This window comes from Glossina fuscipes, unplaced genomic scaffold (assembly GCF_014805625.2).
Source record: "Glossina fuscipes isolate IAEA_lab_2018 unplaced genomic scaffold, Yale_Gfus_2 27, whole genome shotgun sequence".
Classification (NCBI taxonomy): domain Eukaryota; kingdom Metazoa; phylum Arthropoda; class Insecta; order Diptera; family Glossinidae; genus Glossina; species Glossina fuscipes.
The window spans coordinates 10,068,640-10,084,227 of record NW_023998422.1 but is presented as its reverse complement, the minus strand read 5'-3'; the positions used below and the strand labels follow the sequence as shown (position 1 = coordinate 10,084,227).

The 15,588-nt window shown below is 33.3% G+C and overlaps 2 protein-coding genes across 3 annotated transcripts; both read right to left on the bottom strand.

Annotated features, from left to right (window-relative positions):
* Positions 1 to 3,857: 3,857 nt before the first annotated feature.
* On the bottom strand, positions 3,858 to 7,459 carry LOC119635865. The gene is made up of 2 exons (XM_038030879.1): positions 6,365 to 7,459; positions 3,858 to 4,726 (listed from the first exon to the last, which is right to left on the bottom strand). The coding sequence occupies exons 1-2, from the start codon at positions 6,843 to 6,845 to the stop codon at positions 3,858 to 3,860; spliced, it is 1,350 nt and encodes a 449-aa protein (XP_037886807.1). The 5' UTR covers positions 6,846 to 7,459.
* A 5,841-nt stretch (positions 7,460 to 13,300) lies between these two features.
* Positions 13,301 to 14,485, bottom strand: LOC119635848 (endocuticle structural glycoprotein ABD-4). 2 transcript variants are annotated; one of them, XM_038030860.1, is made up of 2 exons: positions 14,285 to 14,485; positions 13,301 to 14,136 (listed from the first exon to the last, which is right to left on the bottom strand). In XM_038030860.1, exons 1-2 carry the CDS (start codon positions 14,294 to 14,296, stop codon positions 13,588 to 13,590), a joined length of 561 nt encoding a protein of 186 aa, XP_037886788.1. In that variant the 5' UTR covers positions 14,297 to 14,485; the 3' UTR covers positions 13,301 to 13,587. The 2 variants fall into 2 exon arrangements, with proteins under 2 accessions (XP_037886788.1, XP_037886787.1); XM_038030859.1 differs by having other exon boundaries at positions 13,302 to 14,139; positions 14,285 to 14,482.
* Positions 14,486 to 15,588: the final 1,103 nt, after the last annotated feature.

The window sequence follows — 15,588 nt, the reverse complement described above, 5'->3', positions numbered from 1 at the left end:
TCTCTCTCTCTCTCTCTCTCTCTAACCATTATATTGTAAGTTATAAATTTTCATTTTTGGAAGCAATTTTTTTAGTGTTATCATTTTTAATATAATGAAAACTACCTAAGTAACAGTACATGATTTGTCCCTCCAGACAGTTTAATTATTCCTTTTTAGTTAACTCGTTCATCTTTAACGATTCGCTTAGCCTTAAAACGATTTCAATTTACTTGTTTTTAGATATTTTATGATTTTATTTTCTTTTTTCTTATATATATCCTTTTTACTAATTATCTATCACGTATTATTATTAATAATATAAAAATATAAAAAAAAAGTTAATATATATATATACATATATATATACTTTTTTGTGAGTGCTTATTTATGTTAAATTTTCCCTTTATTTCCAGTTTTTTAATAATTATAAAATTAATAACGAATTATAATATATAATATAATAATTATAATAAAAAACTCGCAATAATTTTTTTTTTTTTACATAAAAATCAACTAAAAAAAACCTAAACGAGTTTCAATGTTTTTTATACTTAGCAAATAAAGCGGATCATCAGCGAATTTAATCCATATATAAATAACAATCGTTCACATCTAAAATTCATTATTAAATATATTAAAAAGCAAAAAGAGGAAAAAAAAAAAAAATAGTTTATAACCAATTTTTTATATTACTCCGTGACACTTGAAAAATCGTATACAATAAATAAACTTAAAACTATGTTATAAATCTGAAAAATAAATAAATTTTTTAATTCTTTCTAAGAAAGCATTTGCATATCGTCTTGGAAGAGATTACATGTGGTTTTCATCATAAAAATTTTACAATAAATATTTCTCTTGGCGTTTCTTAAATAACACCAATATGTGCGATTAAAGGTCCTACACCGCTTTACAGTTACTTACATAACAACTTCTTAACGTGAGGCTTTATATGGAAAGTCGCAGAGTACGTGGTCCGATCCAAACCATTTTCAATAGGGTTCATGCTTGGGCCAAAACATGGACCTAATTTCATCAAATTATCTCAAAAATGGCGCCCTGTAAATTGAACACAAGAAAAAAGACGGATAGGTAATTAAATCTAATTTAATGGGGTTTCAGAAAGTGATTCCGAATCGGTCGATATAATAATAGATGGCTGTATCTCAAGCCTTTTTGGATGTTATGTATATACTCATAAACCTAATGCATCGTTGTACTACAAGTGGTGTAGGGTATATAAAAAAAAAGGCGAAACACTTTTATTGGACGTAAGCAGATTTCATGTTTATGAGTGTTGACCAAACTAAGATATATTAAGATCTAGTGGATGTAAATGGATAAAAGGCCTTAAAATAAACGTGTGATGTTTACCTCTTCATTAGGAAATCGTATAAAGTTTATTTTCTGACCAAAATGAATCCTAAAAACCTTTATGCTCCCAATATTGCTTACGAATGTACTTAAACTACTTGAGTACCTTTTATATTTATGTCTTATATACACAGTTGGGGGCGCTCCTTTCTATTTTCCTTCTATTATGCGCTATATTTAATATTGATTTATAAAGTAGGAACGTTTTCGTATTTAAACAAGTTGCTAGAGACATCTTAGATATAAACAAAAACTTGAAAGCACTTCAGTTCTAAAGCAAAATCCTTTTCTTCAAATTAGCTTTTCTGAGGAACTTTCCAAACTTTCTTCGTGGTAGATCCGGCATCGCCGACGGGCGATTCGGGATGTTGCATCATTCCATGCTGCAATAAATTTGTATGCATTTCAGTCTTCTTCACTACAGTGACGTGCTCGACCCATCTAATATTGTTATGAATATTAATTCATTTGACATTTCCTTCTCAAAAGGATATTGCAAAGCATTTTAGTTTTCACAACTTTAAAGAGAACGCATCTATTTCGTTTGAAACCATGCAACATAAGAGTCCTCCACTTTTTACTACAAACATTAGCACACGCGGGATTCACCGGAATTCATTTTGAACAGCGTTGCAGTACGTACAAACGGTGTGTGAGATTTTTGGAAGTTATCTTTTTATAATTTCTGTAGCATAAAACTGAAAAATACACCTTGCATTCATTTCCTTGTCCACCAAATTACATGTATTGGGTCAATTTTATTTTTGTTAAATAATCGTATTTTGGTGGGAGCAATTTCATCCGTGCGCAACGAATCGCCAAGTCAAGGGAAAAAATTTTCAATTTCTGTTATCTGTTAAAAAATGTAATGAAAAAATTTTAATTTTGTCCTATTCTATAATAACTACAACATTTCAGAAAAAATTCTCAAATAGGGTTTCCTCAAATTGTAAATCTAGTTACATATATATGAATACTTCCTGTGAATTTTAAATAAATGCACTGACTGCGGTCACCTCAAGTTCTTTTTTTTTTTTTAAATCTTGCAACTTGTTGGTATTAATTCGTTCTGCGTTCTTTAAAATCCCTGAAACTTGTAAATATATATATATATAACTATATTCTGCCATCCAACTTGTATCAACTGCGGACAGTTTATTGTTTCGACTTCAATACGAACGCGAAATTGCTGAATCGAGCCCCTAGGTAAGGTTGTTGGTTGGCTTGATGGCAGATGTATGTATTTATTAGAGGGTGCTGAAATCCCCCTCGTAATTGTGATCGTTTTGCTCTTTCTCATTCTGTGCAGTTACCTTCTTGTCTAATTTTATTTTCTTTATATTCACAACCTACAAATTGATATAAATATATTCTTGGCTTCTGTTTTCCAAATAATTTTGAGATTATATAGCACAATGGCCTTCTTCTTCTTCTACAGCGCTTCAGCAAATCAACAACCGAAAATTCATTGCACTGTGTAAAGAACTTTCAAGGCGGACATGAATTTCTTTGGTTGAACCTTAATAAAGTTATTAATATAGTTATTGAATTAATTAATTTTTTTCTAATTGATTCATATGACCACCGAAAGCCAAAAAGTAAGGCAGACCTTTATAAAGTTAGCGCTCCCCTAGACAAGTATGGACTTACTTGTTCATCTTGAATGATAAGAAACAGATGATTCGTCGTGCAATGATTTCTTTTTAGTGTTAAGATTGTTTCGTCGAATTAAAAATTGCACCGAAATTTTAAGATTACATGAATATTTCCGTCTTGGTCTTCCTTTTCTTCATCCTCTTTGATGTTTCTTTCAATTAATTAAATGCTTTTGAACTATTTACATCAAAGTAAATTTTTGCTTTGCGTTTCATAAATCGTTTATCTGCATGGAAATCGTTGAAATGGCAACCCTGTTGTTTATATTTAGTAAAGACACATACGTTTATTACATGTACTAAATAGATACCACAACACTGTCCACAGTTTCAGTAGCTTGCGAGAAGCTTGCTAACTGTTGTGCCTACGTAAGTTTTTATTAATAAATTTATCATTGTTTAAAAGTGAAAAAATTTAAAAAAATAAGGGGAAAGAAAAGGATTTTCAACATTCTGTTTCATTGATATTAAAACAAAAGATCGATTTAATAAACACATTTCAAGCAATTTAGTTTCTGAAAATTTGCTGACTTGCCGATTGCGTTGAATAAACATAAGCGAAGTCAAATTATCGGTTATAAACAAAATATCAAAGAAAGAAGAAGAACGAGTTTCTTATCTCAAAAGCTTGCGTCTGATAGAAAAAGCGGTAAGTTTTAAGTCTTAAATTATAAATTTAGGAAAACAATAAAAAAAAATATTACGAATATTTATTATTTTATATAAAATGCTATTATTTAAGAAAGTCATGGATTATTTTCATTTCCTTTTTTTTTTTTTTTAATATTTAATTTTTATTAACATTATTTATAACCTGAGTTTAAAATTAAAAGATTTTAAAACAATTTATAAAATGAAAATTTTACCCACGATCACAAATGTTAGAATTGTTCGCAATTCTCTTATATTCCAATGTAATCTTATGCCGCTTGTCATATGATTCTTTGTAACGAAATCGTCTATTTTGTTTGTGGTGTTAGGTAGAGGAAAGCAATAGACTCTTTCCACACTGATCAATTTATGCGGATTAGAAATGCTGGGTTCATTAATTGTTATAGGCACACAAAGAGCTGGTTCTTCAGATGAACTTCTACTTTCATAAGGTTTTCCCAATTTGGTTATATTGCCCGGCAATTGTGGCCAAAGTGAGGGCGGAATATTTAGAGCGCTTAAGGCTAAGGGCGATTCTGAAGACTTTCGTAACACCATATTATAATCTTCTGTGGAAAAGGTATCATTTGATAAATTCTGCGTTGTAGAGAGCAATAACGTATCCATAAAATCTTTAGGCCAATCTAAGATTGAAGAGTTTGTAGTCCTTGCGATTTTTTTTTCAGATAATGTTGTCAATTCGATCTCAGGTGTTGGTATATTTGTTGTTGTTGTCATTTTTATTGTGGTTTCGTGAGGTTTATTTTGAGTCGATGGAATAACTTCCGTTGTATGGACGGTATCATTTTTCAATGAATAGATAATTTCGGTAACAGGGATCTCTTGATCGTCTCTGATAGTACGTCGTTCAATTGTCGGCCGTATTTTATAACGTCCAGGTTTTTTCGTTAGCCATTGCTTTTGTTCTATTGGTTGTTGTTTTTCACTTTTCTCCGTCAATTTGGGTGATTTGTGTTCAGCTGAACGCTCATAGTAAATAGGTTTGAGGATATTTTGCTTTTCACTCTTTGCAAGTTTGTGGATGAAGTGGCCAATGAATCCACCTAAAAAGGTATGAAAATAAAACTTAAGAATTTCCTACGAAAGTATTGAAACAAAAGCAGCCACCTGCTGGGAGCCAGGAACAGGATAGAAAAAAATTGTTATTATAAAGGGGGGACTTTATCGATTTTTCTTAAGCGTTCGATATCCTTTTAAAGGGTACTATTCTGGGTCAGCTAACGGAACATGGAAGCAAATCTGGATTTGCAGTCTCTGGTATATTTTGTCCCCGCCTTCAGCTAACTGAAAAGCAGACTTAAGTTGTGCTACTTTGTTACAAGTCATACACATTAAATAAAACTTAGGCCAGAAGATTCTCCGAAATATTCTTTTCGAATAGGCTCTTTCTCCATTCCAGGGTTTTCCTTCCTCTCTCATTTCGCCTATTGGTTTTGTAAAGCATCTTGTTTTATAAGGGAAAAAGAGTTGCTTGTGAAATTGAAATTCACTTTCGATGATAGTACTTAAGATACAGAGTTGCATTCGCAACGTAGCTTTAATAATACCTTGCAAACTTGTAACATAACCGATAAAAAAGTATGACCTGCTTAGACAGATAAAAATATGAATTATTTTGTAGCAGTTTTATAGGTAATCATCGTCACTGAAGAGTACAGCACTGATGTATGCATATATATAACACCGTCTAACACCGTCGGCAAAAGTCTTTCGAAAACTCCTGTAGTTTGAACTTAAACTGCGGAGAGAGCAATTATTTGTTTGATAGCAAAATCGTATTGCAGTTCTTTCCGGAGTCGATAAGGGAAAGTTTTTGCAGAGAAATGCGTGGCATAACAAAGAGGTAATAATCTTAAGAATATTAAAGAAATAATTACTCTATAATTTCTGCACAACCCACTGAAGGATGCGGGCTACACTTATTTTCTCATAATAATGCTTGCAACATCCAAAAGGAAGCTTCGTAGACAATATAAAATATATATATCCTTGACCAGAATGAAATTCTGAATTGATTTAGCCGTGTCCGTCTGTATGTTGTATGTTGTAGGCACTCCCTTGATTGCAGAAATTAAGATATCGACTTCAAATTTGGTAGAAAGATTGGAAATTTTTGCACGCAGATTGGTATTGAAAATGGGCTAAATTGCTCCAAACACGAGCTCGCAGGGCAGCGTGAACTGCACGCAACTCTACATTAACTCTAAAATAAATATGGTGGACATCACGACCTGGTGGTTTTTCTTAATAATACCAATGATATGGGTGGTAAATAAAAGGACTTGGAGAGTACAAGGGGACAAAGAAAGCGTATTAATTCTAAATTACGATGGGCCTCACGACGTAGTGGATTAATTTTTTCGTTACAATGCAACTGATATGGGTATCACATAGGCGGGCTTGTGGAGTGCGACAAGCTAAGTGCGTTAAGTGGTGGACGTGGCGATGTGATGGACTAAATTTCGTAACAACACTTTTTAGTGAAGTAAAAGATGAAAGACAAATCTTATGCCGTTCACTTTCTTATGACAATAAATAAAAGCTTGGGGTGCCAAAGGTTTTAATGTTGGTGGGTAAGCGAGGTTAGGTTCCAGGTGAATATAACTTTCTTGCTTATTGTTGATGTTGTTATATTCTAGTTGACATTATTTGATAACGTAGCTACTGAAACACTTACTTACCATTTTGGCGATTAATTGTCCTGTGGTAGAATTTGTCATCCAACATTTCGGAGGAGTTGAACATTTTAAATGGAGGATTCGATTTCCAGGCGCCGTAAACAATTGATTCAAAGACGGGATTTTCATTGACAGAAAGATTCGTCAATGGTATATCTTTATTTTGCCCATTAAGGGGCGTCGTAGGTGCATACGTACTCCAAGCGGATGCTAGGGGAAGCTTTAAATTTCTTAAGGGTACCGTTAAAGGCTGCCAATCGGGAGTTTCTGTCGGTATTTTCAATAGCTTTGGCAATATTTCCGTCGATACAGAGACAGGATAATGCATTCGTTGACGGGGAGCAGCTGGCGGATCAAAACCTTGCGGTAATAGCAAGGTATGCGGCATAGGAACAGTAACAGCATTTAATAAAATCAATCGTGAAAATAATAACGACAACAAAAACGACAACATCTGTATTTGTATCACTGATGATGAGTTCATATTATCACTTCTTCTTCACTACGATTTAACGGCTAAAATTTTGTATAAACAACTTTGCGTGCTACTTTACTTTTTCATAATACTTGGTGATGAGTCTTTTTCTACTGTTTACGGAATAGAAAAATTTCTTGATTTTTTGCTTTGATTTTCTTTTTCTGGGTTTTTCTTATACTCGTTTTTACAATGTTGCACAATTATCTCACATACGATAGATTTTTCTCTTTTTATTCCTCTCATATATAGTTCAAAGCGTTTATTGGGTAAATAATTTTTTAATACATATGCGCGAGTGGATGTCTGCATCTCTAAGATTTTTACGTTTTAATGCTTCATCTGCGTTAACACAATCAACTATTGCCACATCGATGTTGCGCGTTTCTAATGATTTCTGGTCAGCATCTTCGTTTAAACTAAAACTTGAGTCAATAAAGTGTTGGTTGCGAACCCATTTACGCTGACGATGATTGACTTTAATCATAGCGTTTATCTTAACCGTACAATTCATCATTAAACGGCCAGCCAGTCAATCAGTTATCTTTTGTAGAACGGGTGAATGCATGGCTGATTGTTCGATTGGCCAATAACTGTATGGCCGTTATATCTTTAGCCTTCTTCTTCTTCTTCTTCTTCTTGTGCCTCTTTTTTCTTTCTCTTTCCAATCGGCTTTAGCATCATCAGCATCATCAGTTGTAAAATTTTCTTTTTCACGGATTTACGTTAAGTAAAGTTTTTAAATTTATTCCTCATTTCTATCTTCTCGTCGTCTACCTTTAGATCGTGGTAACGATGAAAATTATTGTAGCGATATAATTTAAATCAGTTAATGATGTATGAAATTTTTTAATAGTTTTGCTTTATTTTTGTCTAAAAAAAGTTTTTACTTTTCTAATATAATAAATATTCTTTGTGTTTTAAAGCAATTTTTTTTTTTTTTTTTTTTGCTTAAATACTTTCGTTTTGCTTTCATTTCCTAGCCAGCAAAATACGGCCGGCCTAGTTATTGATAGTTTAAAATAACGAAAAGCATTTCATATGATGAAAGATACACTTGGAAAAATAAATAAAGAAAATATCGGTCACGAAGATAGATATTTTTCTTAGGTATGAATGCATTTTATTATGCTGTTGTTGTTGTTGTTGTGGTTATTTTAATTGTTGTACACGCTGTTGCTGTTTAGAAGATACATGAATAGACCATCAGAGATTTCATTTATTATAACAAGCACACACATACACAAGCACACACATAGAGGCATTCCGTTGCAGAAGAAGCATGTTTAACGAAACCAAACAATGCGCATGCTTAACTAAACTAAACACGAATTTATTACGCAATTGTTAAAAAAATTATGAGTCGTCAAAAACTCAGCGAAAACAAAAGTGGGTGTGTATATGTGTTTTATGGGCTTGATTTAATTTTATACATATATATATATATTTTCATAACTAAAGGCAAACAACTACAGGTGGTCTATTCATTTCATCATTTCATTTGACACATATATGAAGGAAACTTGATGATGTCTTTATAGTTTTAATTCAGTCAGAGGTGTCTCTTCAATCAATCATCCCCATCTACGGTTATTAAGATTTTCAGACGCGAATTGTCTTTGTCGCTTATATATTATTATGAATTTAGCCAGAGAAATAAACTCAAATGCTAAAGTTATAAAGCATTAGGTATCTGAAGGCTATTGGCTCAAACCCTACCGCGTTTGCGATTTGAACCCACGACCATTGAGTTGTTAGCTGTGATCTTTAGCCTACTCACACCACTCAAGCAGATATATAAGTGCGTTTAGTTCCGATTAACAAAGCAGTCTTGAAAACAGATCTTATAGGGATCCACATATATATACAGATGACAGAGAGTGCGCAGCAAGTAAGTGTAAGTGATTCCATTTGATACACTAAGAAATTCATATCAGAGATTCTACATACAATACATAGATAAGTCATATGGTTAGGTATTTATTCCAGATATGATTTTAAATCCATCTAAAACTATAAGCTCTAAGGTGGATCTAAAATTTAACTAAATGCTGTCAGTGGTGACAGTTAACCAAGATTCCTTTCAACGCTGCGTAGCCTGCTTGCTTTTTTCGTCCGTCCCTCACGGGGAAACTATATAGAACGTATACGACGTATGTTATAAAAGGAGAGAACATGAAGTATACAAGTGCGCCCAGCGGGTGTGAGTTCACCTCCTCACTAAGGTTACAACGGCGTTTCTGGAAACAACCTTTGCCTAAGGTAAAATTTTTTTCATTTCCGGTGGGTTGATTAATTTTATGTTTTTTAGTTTTCTACGTCCTAAAAATTACAACTTATTGGTCTTACGGTTCCCGTGATTTAACTCTCTGGGAAAAGTTCGAGGATCAACTAAATTCATGTACGAGATTCGACTCGTGCTAAAACACTACATTATTGATATAAGTAAAAGTAAAAAATGTCTACAATGGGAGACATTACTGCTTTCTATAGTAAAGATATATCCGGTAGATAAATGGAATCGTAAGTAAACATAAGATGTTGTTAGTAGAGTTTGTATGAGAACACATAGAAGATTAAGATCCGTTAAAATTCGTAACAATTTTTGATGGTGATGAGCAATCAGTCACAATGATCAAGATACGATAAGGATGGAACCATTCAGTAAAAGGCCCATTTTGAAAAATTGTAAACCTTATTGTTATATTGTTCCAGCTTTGTCCCAAAGTGAAAACTATTGCTCTTGAGATGAATTATAATTGAATTAATGACACGTAATGCCTTGAGTAAAATTCAAAAAAAAAAAAAAAATTCCTCCTATGGTATAAATAAATTCGTTTTCAGCCAAATGCATGCGTCTTTTTTTTTTTTTGCTGGTGTTTTATTTGCTTTGCCTCATGATTCCCATCGCACATTACCGATCATTTCAATTTATTAAATTTTATTGCGAAAAGATTGTTTCCATTTTTTATGCCGTCCACTAAAGTTATACCAAAAATAATTACACGTTTGTAACGCCTATAATTACCCGTAAAAACGTATGATCATCTATCTATCTATCTATCTGTTGATATCACTTAAATAACTTTAAATCATTGATCGCCTATTTCAACGAACGTGACATTAAAATTTGTTCTTTCCATTCTCTTTAAGCTTTAAGCGTATGTACGACTACTGTTGGTTCTCTTCTCTTAGAGTTGTTTGCGCAGTGGCGCAAAACTCGATGATAACTCGATGTTTTGGGGCAAATAGATCGAAATTATGTTGCTGCTGCTTGCATACTTTTCTACAGAAGGTTTTGCTGAGTAGTGGCGACATTTTTGTATATAAAATACTCCCCCCGCAATATCTGCTGTGTTGTGCCGCAAGATATTTAGTCTTACATAGCATGTTATAATTATGGTACCGCCACTTATTTTTAATAAAATACATGTTTTCATTGCAATAGATATTTATTAAGTCAAACAAAGTCATAAAAGGTGGCGAGTCTCGAAAGATTTGGTCTAAGTTCAATACGACTTTCTGCACCCACTGCGCCGATGGATTAAAACGCTTACGACGTCCAGATGAAAGCTTCAGAAATTTCATAAAGTATATATAGTCTTAAACACTAGCAAATTCTGATTAGGTCTAAGCATGTCCTTCCGTCCTGTTCGTCTGTTTTTCTGTTCTTCTATCCACCTGTGTAGTTCTGCGGTAAATATGCCTACGGTTTTTCATATTGATTATGCAAAAATTCAGAAAATCAATCACGCCTACTGGATGTTATAGAGTAGTGTCATATGTATATATATATATTTTTTTAGATCTTTTTTTTTTTAAGATAAAAGCGGTGGGTGTTTAAAGATTCGCTCTGAGCTAAATGCACGTTTTTTTCTTTTTAGCTTACTTCAATTTGACATTTTTTATTAAATGAAAATAATGCCAAGTATCGATTATATAATAAAAGATAGCAATGAATGGGTGTAAATTGCTTGTTCATTGTATGACTCTCCAAATGCAGTAGGTTAAGGAGTTTTTTAACCTTGGAATAACTTCTTCGCTTAACATTTCATTGTCTTTTGTGTCGATTAGTAAAACGACAAATCGGTTAATTTGCACAAGTTGTATGTTCTAATGGTCACAATAAGTTAAGATTTGGGACTATCTTCATAAACGAAGAGACGTGTTGAAGAGTTCCCTTAAATCTTTTACAGAAACATTATATAGAAACATTTTACATTGTCATTGTATCATCATTATATATCATCATCTAATCCATTATGTTGTAAACGAATAAAATCGTTTGAATTGCATAATTAGGAACTGTACATAGTTCTGCGGCCGACAAGAAAAGAGTCCCAACTATCAATCCCTTGTTGCTGGGTTCAAGTCTTAATGCGGTACTTGGCTGTACATTTGGTAGGTGGTCAGTCGGTACAGGCGTAACGCTTACCGGTTGCTAGGATGCCGTGCCTGCCTGTTTCCCTTTCTTCACTTTTTTTTGACTATCTGCTCGTTTCTCGAGTGTAGGAGACATCCCCTATTTGATTGGTCATTTTGAAGAAGAACAAAAAAGATGTTGAGTATTTGGCACGCACTATGTGTGGGAGTTGTATGCTTAGTGATCAATCATGGAGGGAATGTCCTCTAGTCGTGTAACAAGGTGATGGCCAGAAAGAATCACTGAAGTATTATGTCTTTACCGACTGAACCGTCATATTATAGCTACGACCGAAGTGAACTTTACCGCATTGAAATTTACCTCCGTGAATACTGACAATAGGTGGAAAATAGAGTTGATATTGTGACAATTTTTAGGGTGTCTTGACATTGCTGGGAATCACTCTATCAGTTTGTCAACAGATTACTACATATAAAACCCAAAAGCGTATAATCGAAAAAATTTCAAGAGCCCATCCTCAATGAAATTTACCAAATCGAGCCACTCTTAACAACTCATTGAAAGGAGTTAATTTGCAATATACGAAGTTATAGGAGAACATTTCAATTTGTGTCTTTTGTCGCATTGAAGCCGCGGGAGAAGTGGGCAAAAAGAATTTGGTAGGGAGCAGCGGTAGTCTTGTGTGTATATACCCAATAGGCAAGCGTTATGCCTTTACTAACTGTGCAGCTACGACGAAGTTTAGTTTACCGCCTGTTCAGTTTTATAACCCGCGGGGGAAAGAAGCAAGAAGGTGAGGGCAGTGGGTGCCTGCCCAATTTAATATAGGTAATGTTCCTTTACCGACTAAACACTCATTTTAGCTATGATCAAGTCTGCTCTACTGCACTGAGTTTAGAGCCTGCAAACAACATCTTTGTAGTCGCGACTCCATAGAAGAGTTATGGGCCTTACCCCTCTTCGAAACCAGCGCGTGGAAACCATACTTTTTTGATAAAAACCCTAGAAATTTTGGTGAGACACGATTTTCAGAAAATTATACGAAGAACAAATTGCATCCTATAGCTGTAATATATTATTATTATGCACTAGCATCTACGGCTATCGGCTTTTATTAAAAACTCTACCGCACTTGAGATTCGAACCCACGACCATTGACCATTGCTAGTCGAGATTCGTCGCCTTTGGCTACTCAGGCGGATTAGCTGTAATATAAAAATGGTTCGGTATTTCGATTTCAATAATTTTTTATATTATCATGTATATAACGGTTATGATCAGCAATTAAATAATAGGTTGGAGGGAAAGTTCTGTCCTATTTTATTCGTGTACTTCTGTACTTCTGCAAATTCTCGACTTGTTAAATGTGGTTTATTTTCCAACATGGATCGCAAAACATTACACTTTCTTGGAGGCTCAGATCCCCGGAACGAAATTTGCTAAACCATCTTCGACAAGTACGAACATTTACAATATCTTTTCCAAACGCCGCATATAAATTTTTATATGCAACCGATGCGTTGCTTCCTTTTTGAAATTCATATAAAATGCAGTGTCATAAATGCACTTTATCTGCTGACATGTTTTTCACTTTAAATATCACAAGTAAACGATGAAAGGCAAAAAAAAGACTCCTTTTATATTATACAACAGATAAAAAAAAAAAAAAATCCGAATGACTCACTAGCCAGATGTTTACAAGAAAAATTACCTGCTTAGTTAAAATACGACAGAACTTTCCCTCCAACCTAACATTATAACCATTTGGCATTAATCATAGTACAATTTAATCTTAGCAATTTTATACTAAAGGATCGCTTGACATGATATCAATAAAAAGCATTACTCACTGATAAATTCCTACTGTTATGCGAGCGAAAAACTTTTTAAATTTAATATTTTTTATTACATTTATTTAAAAAAGAAAACATTTAAAATTTTAGTTAATATATACACATATATATATATATATATATATATATATACAAAATGCAAATTAATTACAATTTTTTTTTTTTTTTTTGTGAACGAAAAGAAAAAGTAAAAACGAAAGAAAGAGGAAGACTGAGAAAAGTGAAAATGTAGAGTGACGTGTAGTTTTGTTTTGTTTTTTTTTGTTTTTTTTTTCTTGTCTACGATCTGTGGCACTCTCGCGCAATTTATCACCCAAAAACTTATAGCAAATCACAGTCTTTGTTATTATTTATAATTAAAATGAAATTAAAACAAAAAAAACGTTAATTAAATTCATGTTAATTTGAAGGCGATAAAATTGAACGAGAGCCGTTTAGGATAAAAAAGGTGGTTCTTTTTTGTTATTGTTGTTTTTTTTATTTAAATTTTATTGTATAATGTGTTTGTTGTTCTCTAATTATTCTCCAGTAGTCCCACATATTGGCCATTCTTGTTCGCTAGACGGCGTTCTTCCAACTTTTTGGCAAAATCGGGATCGCTTTTGGCTCGCTGCTCTAAACGTTCTTGTTGCAGCTTAATGCCCGCATAGATTTGATCTAAGCCTTTTTGAATTTCTTCGGGTATGGCGGGCGGTGTGGGTATATGATCGCCGGTAGCCCGAAAACCATGCTCATCGGCTGTATACTGAACATTAATTGTTTCACCTTCGGGTGAGAGATAAGAATATTGTCCATGTTGCACTAGGACCCCATTTGGATTCGTGTCAGAGAAGTCTTTCAGAAATCCAGTCTCCTCGTGCACGATGCTATTACCCGTCTCGTATTCGGTTCTATAGCTGCCATCTTCACTTTGCTCCTTATTAAATTTTAATATCGGTATCCAAGTGGTGGATTCGCGATGGCGCGGTTCTGGTTTCTCATCCAACGGAATATTATTGGCGTTGGGTCGTAATTGCGGCTTGGCTGAGCAGGTCAATACTATCGCGCAAAGGCACAAAATGAACGACTAAACGGATGCAATACATAAAATGGTACAAGAAAAATATATTTTTTTTATTTATTTTCTTTCGCGAATGCTGTTCACTTTTATTAATTAATTAAAAAAGTTTCTGTTCTTTTTTTCTTTTTTTATCGCTTAAAAAATTACTTACGAAGGTATTCATTTCTTTGATTTAATTGGTTGAGAAAGGATTAAAAAATAAATAAAAAATTATTACTACACTTTCGAATACAGTGAGCGACACTATCGGAAATAAAATTAGGAAATATATATATGTATGTATATATATATATGTATATATATATAGATTGCACACGCGTTTGTATCGGTTTTTTTTTTGTTTTTTTTTTTTTGTTTTGTTTTCCTTTTAACGTGAAATTTTTCCAAGCGGTTGCGGTTTCGTATAATGAAAGCGAATTTTGTAAAACAGACTGTTCAACAGCGAGCCCTATTTAAGCTATTTATAGTGTTTTGACTGCGCCTCCTTTGGTTGCATACAGATAAACACAAAGACAAACACAAACATACATTCACACAAGCACACACAACGATACTCGTTTGTGTACTCACTTGTTTTATGTGTTCAGATATATGTATATATATATATATATATTTTTTTTTTTTTTTTGCTTTTTTTATTATTATGTTCAGCATCTCTGTTAAGTTTAAGCATCACAATTACTATCACATCACCACTTACTCTACGAAATACTAATCGAGTGGGTATGTGCTCGCATCTCGCATGCACATGTAAGTTGCAAGCTTCACATTCAAGCATGCTAAAGTGTTTCTAGCGGATTTGTTTTTGTTTTTTTCTTTCTTGCTTACCGTTAATCTATGTTTTGCACTTTCGTTGCAGTTGTATTGATGATGATACACCGGTAAGCTGTTTCGCGACTTTATACTCTTTTTTTTTCCAATGATATGTACAATTGTATTTGTCTGTCTGTCTGTCTGTCTGTCCGTCTGTTTGTCTGTTTCTACGCTTACTTGTCTATCGATCATGCATGTACGTACATGCTTATATGTACACATGAGCATTATTATTCGAATGTCTTAGTTATTTAGTAATTATTTTGTATTTGTTTTGTTTGTTCAGCCTAGCTTTGATATTTAAGCGCGCTCTCTAAAAACTTGCATAAATTTTTTTTTTTTTTTTTTTCGCAGAAAATATTTTAAAAGTTATTGAATTGAAGATGTGAAGCGATGCTCCTAAAAAGACTGGCCTGCCTTGATTTTTCTTTATTGACTTTGTGGCGTTCGTATTCGCACAAAAACAATTGTAAAAGTAAAAATTTGCTTTAATAAGGCGTTCTTTGAACATTTCCATTACAATTAGTGTTTCCTTCAGAGATGAAATAATAATTTCATTTTATTTTGTGTTTTCGTAAAAACATCAAGCCTTTCCTTCTTTCTTTTATTTAATGGCAACAGATCCTTACAGAATGCGAATGC

What these genes read in the sequence shown, in the direction of transcription:
- LOC119635865 (XM_038030879.1), bottom strand. Translation starts at nt 6,845, where the DNA reads ATGAACTCATCATCAGTGATACAAATACAGATGTTGTCGTTTTTGTTG. An exon ending in GACAATTAATCGCCAAAATG is followed by an intron (nt 4,727 to 6,364) that starts GTAAGTAAGTGT and finishes ATACCTTTTTAG; the next exon opens with GTGGATTCATTGGCCACTTC.